Source organism: Mustela erminea, chromosome 19 (genome assembly GCF_009829155.1).
Source record: "Mustela erminea isolate mMusErm1 chromosome 19, mMusErm1.Pri, whole genome shotgun sequence".
Classification (NCBI taxonomy): domain Eukaryota; kingdom Metazoa; phylum Chordata; class Mammalia; order Carnivora; family Mustelidae; genus Mustela; species Mustela erminea.
In genome coordinates this window covers 32,319,533-32,336,446 of record NC_045632.1, presented here as the reverse complement: position 1 = coordinate 32,336,446, position 16,914 = coordinate 32,319,533, and the positions used below count along the sequence as shown (strand labels likewise).

General features: G+C 53.7%; 1 protein-coding gene and 1 long non-coding RNA gene across 2 annotated transcripts; both read right to left on the bottom strand.

Annotated features, from left to right (window-relative positions):
* Positions 1-2,686: 2,686 nt before the first annotated feature.
* LOC116579963 lies at positions 2,687-11,167 on the bottom strand. The gene is made up of 2 exons (XR_004281482.1): positions 10,458-11,167; positions 2,687-2,873 (listed from the first exon to the last, which is right to left on the bottom strand). It is a non-coding gene; the product is annotated as an uncharacterized LOC116579963 (long non-coding RNA).
* Positions 11,168-13,076: 1,909 nt separating this feature from the next.
* Positions 13,077-16,663, bottom strand: IRX5 (iroquois homeobox 5). The gene is made up of 3 exons (XM_032324887.1): positions 16,006-16,663; positions 14,510-14,915; positions 13,077-14,355 (listed from the first exon to the last, which is right to left on the bottom strand). The coding sequence occupies exons 1-3, from the start codon at positions 16,252-16,254 to the stop codon at positions 13,559-13,561; spliced, it is 1,452 nt and encodes a 483-aa protein (XP_032180778.1). The 5' UTR covers positions 16,255-16,663; the 3' UTR covers positions 13,077-13,558.
* Between the last annotated feature and the right edge of the window lie 251 nt (positions 16,664-16,914).

Genomic DNA, 16,914 nt, shown 5'->3' with positions numbered 1-16,914 from the left:
AGTGAGTATTTGGCCAGTGGGACCACAGCACAGGATATCCATGAGGAGTCTTGGGAGATGGGGCCCCACAGGAGGCAGAGGTCAGACTGATGAAGAGCCTGGAATGATAGAGAGGAATTGGGACTTTGAATCTTTTTGAAGTGTTGCTTTGATTTTGTCACTCTCCTGCTCTACAACATTCTATAGCTCCCTTGGCTACTGTCTTCTCTTTAATACTCTCATATGTAGATGGAAAGATGTGGGGTAAGCCTGGAGACAGACTTAATAGGCATCACAGTCCAAGAGGCAGAGGACAAGGTGTACAGGGGAGGCGAGAAAGAAAGAGCGTGCACTCTGGGGCAGGATTCTGTGAGAAGCCCCAATCCCCACTACCCCCGCTGGCATCTCGCTACTCTCACCAAAGTAGGGATCACTGCTCCCCAGCAGCATCAGTTAATATTTCCAGTTTAACAATGAGCTGGGACCTTATTCTTCTCACAGAAGGGAGCCACCAAGAGCCAGAAAAATCAGCTACTGCCTAAAGCAGCAAAAACCAGTGGACAGCTCCTTCCTGGTTCCATCGAGGCCCAGAAAATAAGGGTCAGACATTCCCATGGGCTCAACTCCGGCCCGGACTCAGGCAAGTAAATTTTTCACTGACTTGGTTTCTTCATCTATTAAGTGGGGGATATTAAGAGTGCCCACACCATTGGTTCGATGAGGTTCTCCTGAGATCATGTCCATAAAACCTTTCCTGTAATAACGGGTATATACTAGGAGCTCAGTAAGTGAGCTGTTACTGTACGTTCACCCTTGAACCATGTGACTAACAGCCAAAGAATGGGGGTTGGAATTTTCAAATATTATGTATTTTACAGCCTGCTTCCGCCAGGAGATAGAGGCAAGTGGGCCTTAGAACTAAAAAAAAAAAAAAAGTCAGAAGATGAAACAAATTCCATTTGATTCCATTCAAGAAGCTATGAATTGTCATTTTCCCCGCTATGGAGATTGCTAATTATAAATGGATGGAGAGACAGATGGGCAGACAGTAAATCATGAAAGCTAAACATGCATTCTTTCTTTGAAGTACTGATTGATATAAAAAATAAAAGAAGAAGAAGGAAGGAAGGAAAAGAAAAAAGAAAAGGAGGGAAGGAAGGAAGAAAGAAAGGGAGAAAGGAAGGAAGACCAGTCCCCTTCCACAGGCCCCTGCTTGTGTGACGGAAGTCCGCAGTGTCACCTCTAGGAGTTTCTCATTATTCAGCAGTTTTGGGAATGAGTGATTGATGTAATTAAAGTTATTGGTAAAGAAAGACTCAGTCACCAAGGAATAGATGAGTCAGCAGAAAGTTTAAGTAATGAAATAATGTTCCAAGGAGTGATTCTTAAAATAAGCTTTTTTTTTTCTCCTCTTCTTAACTCTAGTCATCTTAACCATTGCTGGTCAGCAAAAAGATGTGAAGTAGTTAAGACGTGGGACAAACACACCATGCAATTTTAGAAATTCTCAGCTGAAGTCATTTTCAGCCAAAAGAAATCGTATGTATGAAGTAATTTTAGGAAAACCGTTCATTTCTGGAGCGTCAACCTTGTGCTCTGGGGAGCTTTGCTCACATTATCTCATTTAATCCTCACGTCAGAGGGAGATCTCAAAGTTATCCTCGTTTTATAGATGAGGACACTGAATTTCAGAGAGGTTCTGGAAACCTCCCAGGGTTACCGAGCGGGCACATGGCACAGATGGGAATGGTAGCCAGGCAGGCCGGCACTAGGGCCCACCTGTTCAATCTCCACAGCTTCTGGGCCTTTCTGTCGAGGTTTCTCAGTCACTTAGTCTTGTTCACGAAAACACTCTGGATAAAGAGTGCCATCCAGATTTGAGCTCACTTCGGTCTGACCCCAGAGCTATTTCAAAACTCCTATTTCTGGGGGAGAATATAGACCAGTGGACTGGCTTGGAGTCCATTCATCTGTTTGCGTTTCCACTAACAGGTATTGAATCCTCTGGCCACGTCAGGCTTTGGACTCTGTGTTGGTATCACGGAGGTAGCTGGGAGAATGTGTGATAGTCCATGTGACAGATGACTAAGGCTCAGACCAGAGCAGTGGAGTGGAGGCAGTTGAATAGGATCCCCTAGAAGGATCTATGGGACCTGGGGAGTGAGGCCATGTGAGGAAAAAGAGGTGGCGGCCTGTTTCTGAGGTTCTTCTGCTGAGGGAAGTGCCCACAAGTTGACCAAGCTGGGCAGAAGGTCCTCACAGAGGGAGGAAAGAGAGGACAGGTCGGAGATGTGGTGAGGAGTGTTGACTCTGACTGACATTACAGCCGGGAGCCCAACAGTCCCCCCCACAATAAACAAGGTTACCATGTGTGACCATGGGTGGCTTTGGGAGAGAAAGGAAGGGGACAGAAACGTGCCACTTGTGAGCAGCTGGAGAAAGAGGACATGAGGGGCAAGGACCACCCTCCCCCAGGTCTAGCACCCTCTACAACTCTGTTCAGAGCTGGAGGTCCCAGCCCCCTCTCCTTCCCCTAAAGAAGGAAAGAACAACCAGAGTCTTCTATGGTGTGAAAGGGCACATTGGGTAGTAGGTCTTGGCCATTTACCCCCAAAGAGTGACCCACAGAGGAGGAAAGAAAGGGCTTCAACCTCGCAGATCTAAGGGGACAGAAGGAACAACAAACAGCCCAGCAGCATTGCAGAGATCTTCCCAATTAGGTCCTGACTTCTCCAGCGCAGGCGTGGAGATGAGGACTACTGTCCAAGGCATTTATTCAGAAAGGAACACGGGGAAGCTGGTTGGGGAAGGGGAGGAAACCTTCCCTGGCTCTGTCACCAGACAGCTTTGTGATCTTGAGCGCGTCGAACAAGTCGGGGCCGCTGTTCCCATACCTAGAAAATGAACAGTTACCATTTTCCAAAGTGTGGTAAGCCCATCTCTGGGGCCACCCGAGGTGGTGTTAGGTAGGGTGAAAACTTGCTCCTGCGGCCCATGTAATTTTGAAGGCAGTCTGCAAAGCAGAGGAATAGGGTTGGGGAGGCCTCTGGGACCAACCAGAGACCCCGAGAGGGATGCTGCTCACCTTCGGAGCCCAGGGCACCAAGAACCTCACATCACGAATTTGCTTTTTACCATTGTCTTGTGTTGATGGCAAGTGATACTCATTTTTCAGTTGCAGCACTGGTATAAATATCCCTTTCAAGATAAGTAGATGGTGACAAAACTCCAAAACTTGCAAGAAGTTATTATGGAAATAGTGGTTGTGATTGTGATTGTTGGTGGCTGGGACAGGGCCACCGAGGATGGGAGCCCCGAGCGTTTTGAGGAGGCTGAGCAACCTAAGGACTCATTCCTTACAGACTCAAGTCCTATGGAGTCTTCTCAGACATTCCTCCTACGTGGTATAGGAACTGGCAGGTGTTTGCCAGAGTAAAAAAGAAAATTAAAGAGGAAAAAGAAAGTGAGTAAGAAAAAAAAAAAAAAAGTTTGGTGAGGAAAAGAACTCCACCAACCAAAATAAAGCAGGCCAGTGATTTTTGTACCACACTCTTCATGAGAGCAGAGAGGTGGTGTTTATTCTAAATGAACCCTTTTCTCCAAGTTGCTGCTAATCCATGCTTTTACGTGATCCAGGAAAATCAGTCCTCATGGGCCAATGAACATCTTTGCACGTATGAGTATTTGGAAAAAGAGCCACCTATTACCACAGGGTTTGGATTTAGATGCTGGATACAAATAGAGGGCAAACAAAACTAACAAAAAAAAAAAAAAAAAAAAAAAAACCCTTGTGGTTTGGATCTAAAAAAAAAAAAGTCTCAGAAATGACAACTGTGTGGTAAGTCTGATGTCAAACCGAGTTAGCTGGAAAGGTGTCTGGGATGCTGTGGAACTGTGAGGGTATTTGGAATCTAGGGCTAACAGATGTCTCACTCTGCTTGAAAGATGTCAAGATGCTGTTCCTAAGGGCCTGTGAGTTCCCTTGGGACAAAGCCACTGATAGTTTTACAGAAAAAATGCCCAAGCTGACGACCATATATCCAACACAAGGAGTCAAGAAAAGAATTAGGGGTGGGGGGGTGGGGATGGGGGTGGGGGGGAGAAACAGTCAAGCTAAGACATAAAGAAAGGAAGGAAGGAAAAAAGGAATGGAGGGAGGGAGGAAGGGAAGGAAAGAATTCAAAAATAAATACATGAAAGATCCATGATTCAGGGCCTTGCCTCCTATTCAAATCTTTGTCTGATAGGAGGTGTTCTGTGAACCTAGGGGTAAAGGAACATTGATTTCTGTTTGCATTATGTAGGATAACGGCGGGCGGCGGGCAGACAGTCACTTCCAACAAGAGAAATGAGCAAATCTTTTCAGCTAGCAATGATTTACAGAAGAAAACCCTCCTTGGCAGGGGCAGCAGGCTCAGACCCTCCTTGCTGTCGGGTGTTTGGGAGAGATGGCCCATTCCTAGCTTTGCCCTCATCTGCACTTCACACGCGGAGTCCTGAAGAGGCAGCAGTCCTCCAGCAGCGTTGGAGGAGGGCTAAGATGTTTCCGGGCCCAGCCTAAAAATATCTCCCTTGACAGCCTGTCACCGTGTCTGAGATTCCACCATTATAAATTCATTCCTCTCTGTTAAGGCATTTTGTTTCCAGCTCTCTGTTAAAATACGGATATCCCAGAGAACACAGCTCGGGCGAGGCACAGGCAGAACACAACCGAGGAGTGAGGAGACCTGGATTTCTGGCTCCGTTCTGCCTGGGAACTCACTGTGTGAGCTTGGGCGAGTCATTTTCACTTTCTGGACCTCAGTTGTCTCCACTGATTTAAAAAAAAAAAAAAAAAAGAAAGAAAGAAAGAAAAGAAAAAGAAAAAAATACAGGAGTAAAAGCGCAGGTGTGGTGGTCAGGGAGCTCGAAGATGTCTGGTTTCAGGAGGGAAAACATTGTGCTCATTTTAGGGTTTGTCCCTGGATGCCCTGTGTCCACTGGAACAGCTCTTCTGGGCCAAAGGGCATGGAGGTCAGGTCACATAGTGTCTTATTTTCTCCCTCTTAAAAATAAAATAAAATAAAATAAAATAAAATAAGGGTGCCTGGGTGGCTCAGTGGGTTAAAGCCTCTGCCTTCGGCTCAGGTCATGATCCCAGGGTCCTGGGATCCAGCCCTGCATCGGGCTCTCCGCTCAGGAGGGAGCCTGCTTCCTCCTCTCTCTCTCTGCCTCCCTCTCTGCCTACTTGTGATCTCTGTCTGTCAAATAAATAAATAAAATCTTTAAAAAAAAAAATAATATAATAAAATCCCTGTGCCTCTCTTATATTTGACATCTCAACAAATGGCATCTCCCAAGTCCCTTAGTACCCAAACTCTTGGAGGCATCCAGAATTCCCCTCGGCCCACCTCCCACATTCAATCTATCAGCAAAGCCTGTTGACTCTACTTTCAAAATATGGCCTAAACCTGATCACTGGGAGCAACCACTACTTCTCTGGCGACCTCCGTGTCCAAGACAGCATTACCTCCCCCTGGATTCTACCATTAGCCTCCTAACTGGGCCCTGCTCCGATCTTGCCCACCCAGAGCTTCAGCTCCTCATGTCTGGGGATGCCTCGAAGACATAAATTAGATCCTATCACTCCCCCAGGCCATCCCTCTCTTCCTTTCTCTCTCTCATCATTAAACCCAAAGATCTCACCAAGACCAACAAAACCCCTTATAGCCCAAACCTGGGTATGCCTTGGCCTTATCACCTCCTGGAAAGTTCCCCTTGCTGTTGCTCAAATCTGTTCCGACCTCAGGATCTTTGCACTTGCTATCCCTCTGCCCAGAAATCGCCCCTTCCGATATCTTCATGGCCTACTCCCCAACTGCTTTCGGGTATCTCCTCAAGGGCCCCTCCTAAGGGATGCTTCCCAGACTACCCTGGCTAAGGGAGCAAAATCCCTTCCACATCCTCACCCTACTTAATTTTTCTGCCAATACTCATCATCCAGACATTGTGAGAAGCCATCATCACCCTCATTTGCTCACTTTCTGTCTCCCCCTCCACAGTATAAGGTCCAGGAAGGTAAGCTTTCTTTTGTTCACTGCTGCAAAATCATACCTGGAATGGCACATCTGGGATATCTTAGGTGCTCAGGTTAAGCAGAACTGCACTAACCTGGAGGCCAATCTAAGCATTCCACGGGATGGGATCAATGTCAAGGTCTTTCCTGCACTATTTCAGCAGGACAGGATGTCCTGGGGAGTCAAAGGTAGAGCAGACTGTTGAGAGATCAAGGTGGGGCAGTGCGGAGGATACAAGGTAGGCAGGGGAGATAAAGAACCTCAGCAGAATTTACAAGTTCATGGGCTGCAAGTTCTTGACTGAGACCAGAGGAAGCCAAAAGGCCCTTGTGGACAGATTCCAAAAGGCAGACAAAGGGTAGGCTGTGAGTGGGAGGAGTTCTGAACCATCACCACCAGGGAGAACTGATCTGAAATTGATTCTATCCCAAGGCTTGTCCAGCCAGCTTCCCAAAGCTGAGCTCTGATCATCAGGTCGCTCCCCTGTCTAACTGCCTTCCCAAGCTCCCAGTGTCCCCCCCATCAAGCCCCAGGGAGTGCTTCCAGGCTGGAGAAGGTGGGGGGGGGGACATCAGTCATTCTTGCAGGATCCTCCCCAAAGTCTGTCTGCTGCCCTTCCCTTTTAACCCCAGGCCTTGGCTAGTGTCTCTCATGAAGTAGTCTTAAGAGAGTGTGACCCCAGTAACTGTACTGAAGGACAACTGTATGCCATTCACTAGAATCCTCACAAAACCAGGGGTGGTATAAGGCCTCATTTTACAGATGATAGGACTTAGCCACCAAGGCCCAAGCACCCAACCAGTAAGCCATACGGTCTCTCGCTGACAGCCCATGCCTCCATTCCTGGGCTGCCTGGGGGTTCCCTGGTCACACTCTGTCCCAGCTATTACAAGGCTGAGCCTGGAAAGGCTACGACCCATCTGGGCCTGCACCACCGGAGCCCAGTCTCCCCCTAGGCCTGAGCAGCCCGCCCGCAGGGGGCGATGGTGGCACGGCTGGCTGCAGTAGCCCTGAATGCGGGGTTGGCCAGCAGGAAGCAGCTAAGGTTAAGGAAAGCGCCAGGGCCAGGGCCAGGCGCTAGGGGAAACCCTGGCAGCGCTAAGCACCCCGCTCCCCACCCCCCAAGGCGGTACCCCGGCTGTGATGAGCAACGCCGCCAGGCCGCCAGTGTGGACCGTGCGGACCGGAGCTCTCTAGCCCTTGTTTGATGAGCAGCGGCCAATAAATTCATTAATCATCATTTTATGCCTCATCAAACCCCCTCCAAGCCCCTCCATGGGAGTTACACAAATTAGCCCCTGAAAAGACAGTAATTTCAGTATAGCGAGGTAAGTGCTTTCTGATGGGCTCCGCGCACAGAGCTCTCCTGACAAGCCAATCCATCAGCGCCTTGGGGACGGGGCGCGGCCCTGCCGCCCAGCCTAGCCCGGCCTCACCCGGCCCAGCCCTGGAGGCTGCAGCCTCCCCTGCGCCAGCCCTCCCAAGTCCTGCCCAGCCTAGCTTCCGGGGGCTACCTGGAGCGGGTTTCCGACGAGGGCTCCCCTTTCCCTGTCTCCCTTACCCCCAGGTACCGCAGGCTGCTGTGTCTGGCCTCCTGTCCTCACCCACCCGGACCTCCGCCCCAGCCCTTCCGAAAAGAAGAACAATTTGGCAGTGGGGGGAGTCCCAGGCCCAGCTTGGGGAACGAACTAAGGATGGCGGAGGAGGACGAGCCAGCTTTGAAGTTCTGAACTCCAGACCCGGGGAAGGAAGAGCCAAGCAGACCTTTCTCCTCCTAATGTCTAGATGTCCGGTTCCGTGACCCCTTGAAATTATTGAAGGGCTGTGTATATTGCGTGTGCACGTTATGGGGCGGGCTGGAGGGGAGGTAATCCATGGCGTCCCGACGATTCTGAAAGAAACCCCAGGCTCCAAAAGACAGCCATATGGGAACAGAGAAGGGGGTCCTTCTGTCTAAAGGGCGGCTCCACGGGACGCTGGTGGCGGAGGTGGAGATGGGGCGCGCCTAGCCTTTTTCGTGGCCCTGGTTTCTTTCTCTCTGAGACAGCCACCTGGGGCAAAAGACGACGCCTGGGGAGGAAAGCAAGAAGGGATTTTCTATCAAATGGACCGGGGCCGGTTGGACTCCAGCAAGGGGAGCTGAGTAAGAGACGAGAAGGGGAAGAGCCAGAGAAAATTCTGGCGATGAGTGGGATATTTGCAAAAGCGAAGCCCGCGCCGCGCCTTCTCTCTTTCTGGTCCTGGAGCACAGAAGGTCCCATGGGCTCCCTACCCGGCGGCAAGGGGCCATGCAAAGGAGGTCGAGGAGGAGCCGCCGGCCGAGCGGAGCCTACCGACCGGCCAGCGCACTATAACCGTGGAGGGCTGCAGCGCTGAGCGACGCGCGGCTCCTTCATTAGCTTCCCCTCCGCGGCGCTGCATGCCTCGGAAAATAAGTTAGCAAACGGGGAGCCGTTTATCTCTTTTATCTTGGGGCCTGATCCAATTAAATAAGTGCACATTTACATTTGCATCCATCAGGCGAGAGCGCTGAGAGCCCGGGGTTTGCTCGGAGCAAATAAAAGCAGATTTCACTGGGAAAAAGTGGCGTCTGGGCGCGCCGGGCTCGTCCGGGCGCCGGAAACGAGCGCAGCCAGGAGGGCCGCCTTGGGGACTGAGATCTGGGGCCTAGAGCCGACAGGAGGCCAGAGACCCCCCGCAAGGGCCGAAAGGGCCGACCTGGGCAGGAGGTGCGTCCAGAGCTGCATCCCCGCCCCAGAGGCGATCCTTCCTTAGGCCACAACCTGGGCCCCCTCTTGTGTCCTGGACCCAAGTCGCATTTAAACGAAAACGAAAAGGAGAGCAACTCTGGCCAGGTCACCGAGGGAGACCCGTGGGGTGGGTCTAGGAACAGTCCTGCAGTTTTGGCCAGTTTGGAAGGAGGGCAGGTGGCAAGTTCTCAGTCAGGCCCGATTTTCCTAGTCGGTGGCCGAGTGGAAAGGGATTCCATGATCCAGGCCGAGGACGCGCCTCCGCTTTCCCCCAGTATCTCTGCACCGGGGGAGCCCAGTCGACACTATGGGTTAGGGCTTCTGTCGGAGTAAAAGCGGACGCTCAGGTGTGCACCTCTTGGTTTGCTGCGCCGACCTCATCAAAATGCTTTCAAAATAGGAGGGTTTCAAGAATGCGAAGGTAGTTTTGTTTTTCCTTTTTCTATGGATGTCCAACGCATAGGCCAAAAGACAGAAACGGTTTTACGGGGTGCGGTTGCGTGGTAGACTCCGGATAGGCCAGCCCGCAGACTAAAAACAAAACTGTGCGGGTTCCAGAACCCCGGCCCGGAAAGGCCAGCAGAAGGTAAGCGCACACCTGAAGCCCAGCGGGAGCCGGGGCGCGCTGCCTGGGCCACGCACCGCGGCGGTCTCCCACCCGCACACTGTTTCAACCGTGGGCGTATTTCCTCAATTGCCTGCCGCCTAGTTTCTGACTAGTTTCTGGCCAAACCGTGGCGGGAATCGGTGGGGTTAAAACTGTTCTAATCGCGAGCCCTGCTTTCCAAATCTCCAATGCTAACTTGGTCCTGGGACCCGAGCCGCGGCGAGTGCGGTAGCTGGGCAGTTTCAGTTTCACCCGCTTGGGGTTCAGAGCTAAGACCCCGCTGGGGGTGGGGGACAGAGACAGGTCTTGCCTTAACTCCTCCTCTCTGCCAACAGCCTGGCGCCCGGGGACCAGTAGGCGGCGCCCTTCCTAAACTGCATCCGCGTTCGGCTCCCTCCCGGGAGCGCAATCACATTCCTTTCACTTTGGGCGCTTTGCGAAGCGCTATTGCCTGCCTCTGCCCGAGCTGGCAGCTAGTCGTGGGGGACAGGTGGGTCATTTCTGAAACTGCACGTACGACCCTCTCCCGCAAGCTTCCAGGCTCCAAGGGCTTCTCACCTCTAGCAAAACGAGAGGCCCCGAAGGGTTTGCAAACAAGAAAGCCTCGATGCAGGCCCCGCACCCAGGCCGGGAAACAACATTTCGAGCTCAAGCACCCCGAGCCGAGGAGCGGGAATGGAAGCAGCAATGTCCCCTTTCTGTAGCTTCTCCTCAGTGTCCGCTCATGCGCCCTCGAGGATTGACTGGGCTGTTCGCTCTTCACCCCCAAATCCCATGAACTGATTCGGACCCACACAGAGAAGTAAGGGAAGGGATCCAGTCATTCCCAGTTTGGCGCTGCCTCAGGGCGGGTGACTGCATAGACCCCAAGCAGTGATCCCTCTGCCCCTGCTGCCTGGGATTCGGCCCTCCTGGGACCTGAGTGCCAAGCTAAAGGCTCCTCGAGGGGTCCAGAACCAGCGCAGTCAAGTGCAGGTGGCAAACGTCCGCGCTGCCCCCGCACCCACGTGTCTTAAGCACTGCCTCGCGCAACTCCCGCACCCCAGTCTAACCCTGCGAACAAACCTCGACTCCACTGCACCCCGGAAGTTTGCTCTCAGCGCCTCCAAGACACTCTGCCTTTGAGACGGCTCAAGACGCGGCCAAGCGGGCTCGAGGAGGCACTTGGGAGCGTAAAGACGCGAAACTACTTCTAGGATTAAACGCGGGAGACATCTAATTATCCGAACCCCGAACTGCGCGGCAGGCTTCCCCCAAACTGGAAAGTCTCTAGACACCAGAAAATCACTGGCCAAGAAACTCAGCTCTGCAAAGAGCAAACCCCAAACTTAATTGGAGGCTTGTATTCAAGATGAAGTACGCAGAGTAACCCGTAGACCCTGCAGAGGCCAAGGGCAGGAGGGATGCGGACAGGGGGCAGCGACTCGGGTTCCAGCCTTCCGGCCCCTGGTGGTTTCGCTCCGTGGCCGGGAGGCTCCTCGCGCCGCCCCACGTAGGGGAGAAACGCCGGGAGCTCCCTGGTGCGCGATTCCCGTTCCCAGGGAGCCCCGCGGGCATTCGGCTCCCAGCCCCGAGCCTAGGATCTCAGACTTGGGAGGCCCGCGCCGCGCTATTTGCATATTCCCGAGAACACAAGGAGGCCTGTAATTTTCTTTTTTAAAATCGTTGGGCAGGGTTTAGGGCCAGCGCTTCCAAAACCCCGCAGAGCTGATGTGGTCCTTAAACTCTCTCTTAAGAGAAGGGGACTGGCCTATTCTTCTGACATTTTTAGAAGAGAAGGTGACTCCGGGGGCTGCATATTCAACTGGGGGGGGCGGGTAGGGGAGAAGGGGGAAGCTGATTGTGAACTAGGCTGTCGGGGGGTGGGGTGAGGGTGGGTGGAGGGGGCTGGGGCTCCGGGGTGGGGGTTGGCGGTAGGGCTAGTTATCTCTGGAATGCAATTGTTTTAAAAAATCATTTATAATTAAAGGGACAAAATAAAATACGATCATCTCATGTATATTTAATCACTCACACTTCCAGCTTTGAAACCATTTTCCCTGCGTGAATTTTCTCACTAATTTAAACTCTTAAATCGACTGCTGTTCCCAAAAACATCTGGACAACGCAGTTTGCAAACTTGTTTAAATTCGAATAAGCGAATGGAGTCCCGTCGCAAGTTTAAAAAAAGAAAAGCAAAAGTTAAAACTTCGATGAAAGTTTGGGGTGTGTCTAAAAAAACAAGTAGGGTTAAAGTAATCTTGAGTAGAAATGCAAATATGTGCATTCTGATTTAGGCTAATTAAACCGGTGTTATGTGCAAACACATTCACTCTCCACTCAAGCTTGGGTTTAATAGAGCAAATTAATTCCCCTGGCTAGAGCATGTTTTTGCGGTAAACCCTCCCCTCCCCCGACCACCGAAAATTTCCCACGAAGTAAAACACGTCCTCTGTTCCACCTCTCCGACGCAAAATGGAGACGCGAACACGGACACTGTTGGCGGGCCTCGGGCACAGGGCGGTGTCTTTTCCCCATTTGGGATTGAGACTCATCCTGATTTTTCATTTTGAGATGAAACATGCGGGTTTAAAACTAGAAAATAACCCCCCCCCCCATACTTTTGTTACTACTTAGACTTTCGAATCAGAGACAGGAAAAGTGCTAACGCGACGACAAGCCTGATCGAGTCCTCAACAGCCTCATTATCTAGGCAAATGCCTTCGAACTTTTGAAGGCCACTTGTCCAAAAAGGGGTGCGTGCGGGAGCAGGGGCTGGGGGCACCCTCCATTTCGTTCGGGGCTCCCCTCACTGCCCCCAAGCGACTGTGGCTCTCCATCCCCCACTTCCGCCCACTCTCTCCAATGTCCGACTCTGCATAGTGCAGGCTTGTATTTCAGGACAAGTGTGACACCTACCTGTGAAAGGGGGGAACCGTCCCCTAGCCAGTCCCGCGGCCGCGGTCTCGCGGCTGCGCGGGGATCTACGGGGCTGCCTACCACCCGCACTGTCGCGGCTGGAACATTTACTAATTTAATCAAATCCAACGAAGAGATCAATGCCCAATTTTAAAGGGGTAGGGAAAATAGTGACTTGGGAAAGCCTTCTCCTTGGCATCCCCTAACGCTCCCCGCCCGCATTAGCCCACAGCACCTTTGAAATAGTAATAAGGGCTAAATCCGGCATAAAATCGAACTCATTAGCAAAGTTCACCAGCTGATTGCTTTGCATAAAACACGACACTGATTGGAAGTAATTAGGTTAAGCGATGGTGCTAGGGTGGTGCGTGTCTCTAGCAGGCTTTACCATCTCTTCTCCCTTCTGGGCACACACTTGGGTCTCTCTGCTCCTTCCTCCAGGGTCCAATCTCCCCCAAGCAGCCTGCATCAGGGATCCAAATCTGCATTCCCAGCAGGGCCAGGGTCCCCGGGGCCTGCCGCCTAATTATGGCTTCCCCCTGGCACACTGAGGTTCTGTGGAACCTTTCATTCCTCACTTGGGGGAGAAAAAAAAAGAAGAAGAAGAAAGAAAGAAAGAAAGAAAAGAAAAAAAAAGAAAGAAAGAAAGTTGCAGTTTCCACCTTTTGTCCAAGGCGATGGACAGTTTATTGAGGCTTCTAAAAAGTAATGAATGGCTCTGATTATGTTAAAATCTCTTTTAATTAAATATTTTGCATTTTACAAAGGCGGCTGCAGTTTCTTTTACTTTTTAAATCTAAGAGTATAACCTGTTTCCTTTCTGTAATAATACTTTAGCTCATACCCAGAAAAATCAATAGGTGTAAAAAATTAAATTAAACTTGTATTTTAAACTATGAAACAGTTTCGGGGGAAACACAAATGTATATATTTATATTACAAAAAAAAACATTAAATGCCTGTACAGGTGTCTTAATTTCATAATTTACTTCAAAGATATTGAATTATCAATTTAAATACAAAAATGCTACATTAAATATACAGAATAAGATTTAATACAAATCCTTTTTTAAATTTTTTTCTTTTCGGTTGGTTAAGACATTTTTGTGTGGGGAGATGTTTACATGGGTATGTCATCCATCTCCATGAACTATAAACTTTTTAATAGGAGGGGTAGTTTTGTTTTTCTCTCTTGTTGATGGAAAAATAACTGCCAAGGCCATGTTTTTTTAATAAATTAGGAAAGTCCGGGACCGACGCAGCCCGCGTTAAATGTCGGACATACCTTTCTTCAATTCATAGGGAGAGTCTTTGCACAGGTCTAGCTGAGACTGGCTCCGCAACATTTTCGGGTCTTTAGCCAAAGCGTCCGCTCGGTTCAACACGGTCTGGTTTAATCCATTGAAATGCGAGCCCGGACCGGTTGTGGGGCCTGGCCCTGGCCCTGGGTGGCCGTGAAGGTGTCCGAAGGAGCCATAGTTCGTGTAGCCGGGATAGAAGGGCGCCGTGTAGTAGAGAGGCCGGGACAGCACCGTCCCTCCTGGAAAGGGGCACTGCGCCGAGGGAGAGCGCGATGGCGCCGGGGCCGGCGATGCGCGGCTGCCTCCTAAGGCTTGCCCCGCTACCGGCCCGGGACACGGCGGGCAGGGAGAGCCTTCGCTCCCGCTGCCCCCGTCCTTGACTTTGTCCGAGGATGTGGCGATCTCTGCCAGAGACCACAGTTTGGGCTTGGCGAGCACCGCCTGTGGCGGCGGTGGTGGCGGAGAGTGTATGACCGAGGGCCCGCCGGGACCAGGGGGCAGCTCTCCCGCGGCTGGGTGCGGGCCCGGAGCCGGCGCGCCGGAGGGGTAGTGAGGGGCCGGGTCCTCGGCCAACCGCGCTGCCGCTGGCCCCGCCGGGGAAGGCCCGCCGGCGCGGGGGGGCCCGGGCAGCGCGTCCAGACGGCCCTCGGATGGCGGCTCCTTAAAATCCGAGTCGCTGAGGCTGCCCTCCGTCTCCTTGCCGGCGGGGCTGGGCGGCCCCTGCAGCCGTTCGCAGCCCGAAGCCGCCTTCTGCTCCGCTCCTCCTGCGGGTGAAACCCCAGGCCGTCAGGGGCGCGGAGGCCGCGCGGTGGGGCCCAGGTCCCTGCCCGCAAAGGCAGTGACCCTAGCCCCCAACCTCCAGGCCCCCCTTTTCCTTCTTACTCCCTCTCCAACACACCCTTTCCCGCGTCCACCAACCTGCTTCAGGGCCCTCGGAGTCGCCCTTGTCCTCTGGCTTCTGGGGCTCATCCTCGTCGTTTTTCTCCAGATCAATGTTCTCCTCCTCCTCCTCGTCCTCGCTGCGGTTCCGCGGCGTCCACGTCATCTTGTTCTCCTTCTTGAGGCGCCGGCGCGCGTTGGCGAACCAGGTGGACACCTGGGTGAGGGTCATCTTGGTGATGATGGCCAGCATGATCTTCTCGCCCTTGGTGGGGTAGGGGTTCTTGCGGTGTTCGTTGAGCCAGGCCTTGAGCGTGGCGGTGGCGTCTCGTGTGGCGTTCTTCCGGTACGCGGGGTCCCCGTAGGGGTATGAGCCCAGGGGCGCCGCGTAGGGGTGGTACCCTAGGGAACCTGCCATCCCCGGCGTATGATCGTAGGGAGAGCCCTGCAAGGAACAGGCAAAGAGAGGGTGAGAGCGGGCCGTGGTCCCCAGGACCACCTAGACGACCGAAGCACGTTTTCCCTGTGCCCAGGGGTCCGTGAGCTGAGAGGCCCAAACTCCGACTTCCCCTGGGGTAGGGCTGGCGGGCTCAGACCCAGGGGCAACTCTTCCTCCTCCTCCGCTTCCGTAGGGAGCGGGGGATGTGGGGGGGTAGGCACCAATTCCTGATTCCCATCCTTTGGGGACGCTTGAAGCCGTCCTGGCCTCAGCGGCACCCAGTAGGCCCGCGTCTGCCGGGGCAAGTCCGCCCCCCCGTGCGCAGATCGGGCCACCTTGGCCAGGCCCTCCACCCAGATGGAGGCCTGGGCAGCAGCGGCGACTCGGCACTTAGTGCCCTGATGGCTGCACGTTAGGCGCAAGGGGAGAGAGCAAGGGAAGTCAAGGCATTTTTTCCCCCCAAAGAGGAAGGCAAAGGAAAAGCTAAGCCTTGCCCGGGCACTCTCACCCCCCCAAAAATGTTACCCCAAACCGAAGCCACGGCATTTTTCCAGAAAGTGCACCCGGCCGAAAAATCCCGGATGCACCGCAGCTCGGCCGACTTTTCAGAAATCTAATACCTCCAAATCGGATTGCGAAGATAGGATTACGGATTTGCAACATTTTGGAGGACTAATTAAAGGCGAGGCCAAACACATTTACATTGACTTAGCGCGCTTCTGCTCTGATTTCTGGTCCGTTTCTTTTGAACTACTTTTCCAAAATGGCAAAACCATTAAGATAAAATAAAATAAAACCTGCAGGGCGGCCTGGAGCTCATGTTTGAACCGGACGCTGCTCTTTAATTGCAGCGACCTCTCCCCAAAAAACCCTCTCGGCCCGCTCAGCGACCCAAGCAGGACGCGGCTCTGCCCTCCGAGCAACTCCTGAGCCCGAGGCCCGGGAGAAGCCGCGCGAAACAGTCGCCCAAGTTTGCAGGGGCCGCGAAGCTTGGCGGGGGCGGTCGCGGTGGCGCCAGGGCCTGTGTCCTCCGCAGCCCCCTCCCGCCCCGTGCGGCCCCAGCTGCCCTTGCCCGCCGCGGCACCCGCTCACTCACCACGTACGAAGAGAAGGCGGCGGCGGCGGCAGCCGCGGGATCGGCCCCGTACTGGAGGTGCGAGTTGTAGCCCGGCGAGGGCGCCGTGAAGGCGGTGGAGCCGGCGTAGGGCGAGAATGCGGAGCCCGACGACGAGCGGCCGAGCTCATCCGTGCGGGGCCCCGAGATGACGCTGGTGCTGTATGCCGGGCACGAGTAGAGCGCCAGAGAGGCGGACGGCTGGTACAAGTAGCCCTGCGGGTAGGACATGGCCACACACGGGCATGGGGCGCGCCGCGCCGCGGCCGCCAACGAGCCGGGCGGCGCCCTGCGAGGGCGAGCGGGCGGGCACCTGGCCTCCGGCTGCCCCCGGCTGCCGCTTCTCGGGCCCCGGCTCCCGGGCTCCGGCCCGCGGCGCCTCCTCGCTGGCTTCCCGCGCGCCTCCGGCTGCGACTGCCGAGCCCTCTTCTCTGTGCGCCTCGCTCGCCCCGGCTGGGTTTCTCCCCCCTCCCTTGCAGCTTTCTCTTTTTCCCCCTCGCTCTTTGCACTGGGGGGCTCTGCTTTTGGCTTCGCAAAGGTCCTGCCAAGATGCTAAGTTGGAAATTGAGGATTCTGACGCCTTGTGCGCGCCTGAAGCTCCTCCTTCCCGGGGTGTAGTCGGTGGGAGGACTGGCAGGAACCTCTGGGCGGCCGCAGCCAACCCGGCCGCCAGGCGCGCCTCGCCCTCTCCCTCTTCCTCCCCGGCTCCCTCTCCCGCTCGCTGGCGCTCCCCTCGCCCCTCCCTCGCGCCCGCCTCTCCTCCACGGCCCTCCTCTCCACCCTCCTCTTTTTCTCCCCCCCACCCCCCCTTCTCTCCCGGGTCTCTCTCCCTCTCTCTCTTTCTCAGACTCTCGAGCGCCGGCCCCAGGATGACAATCACATCCCAGGCGC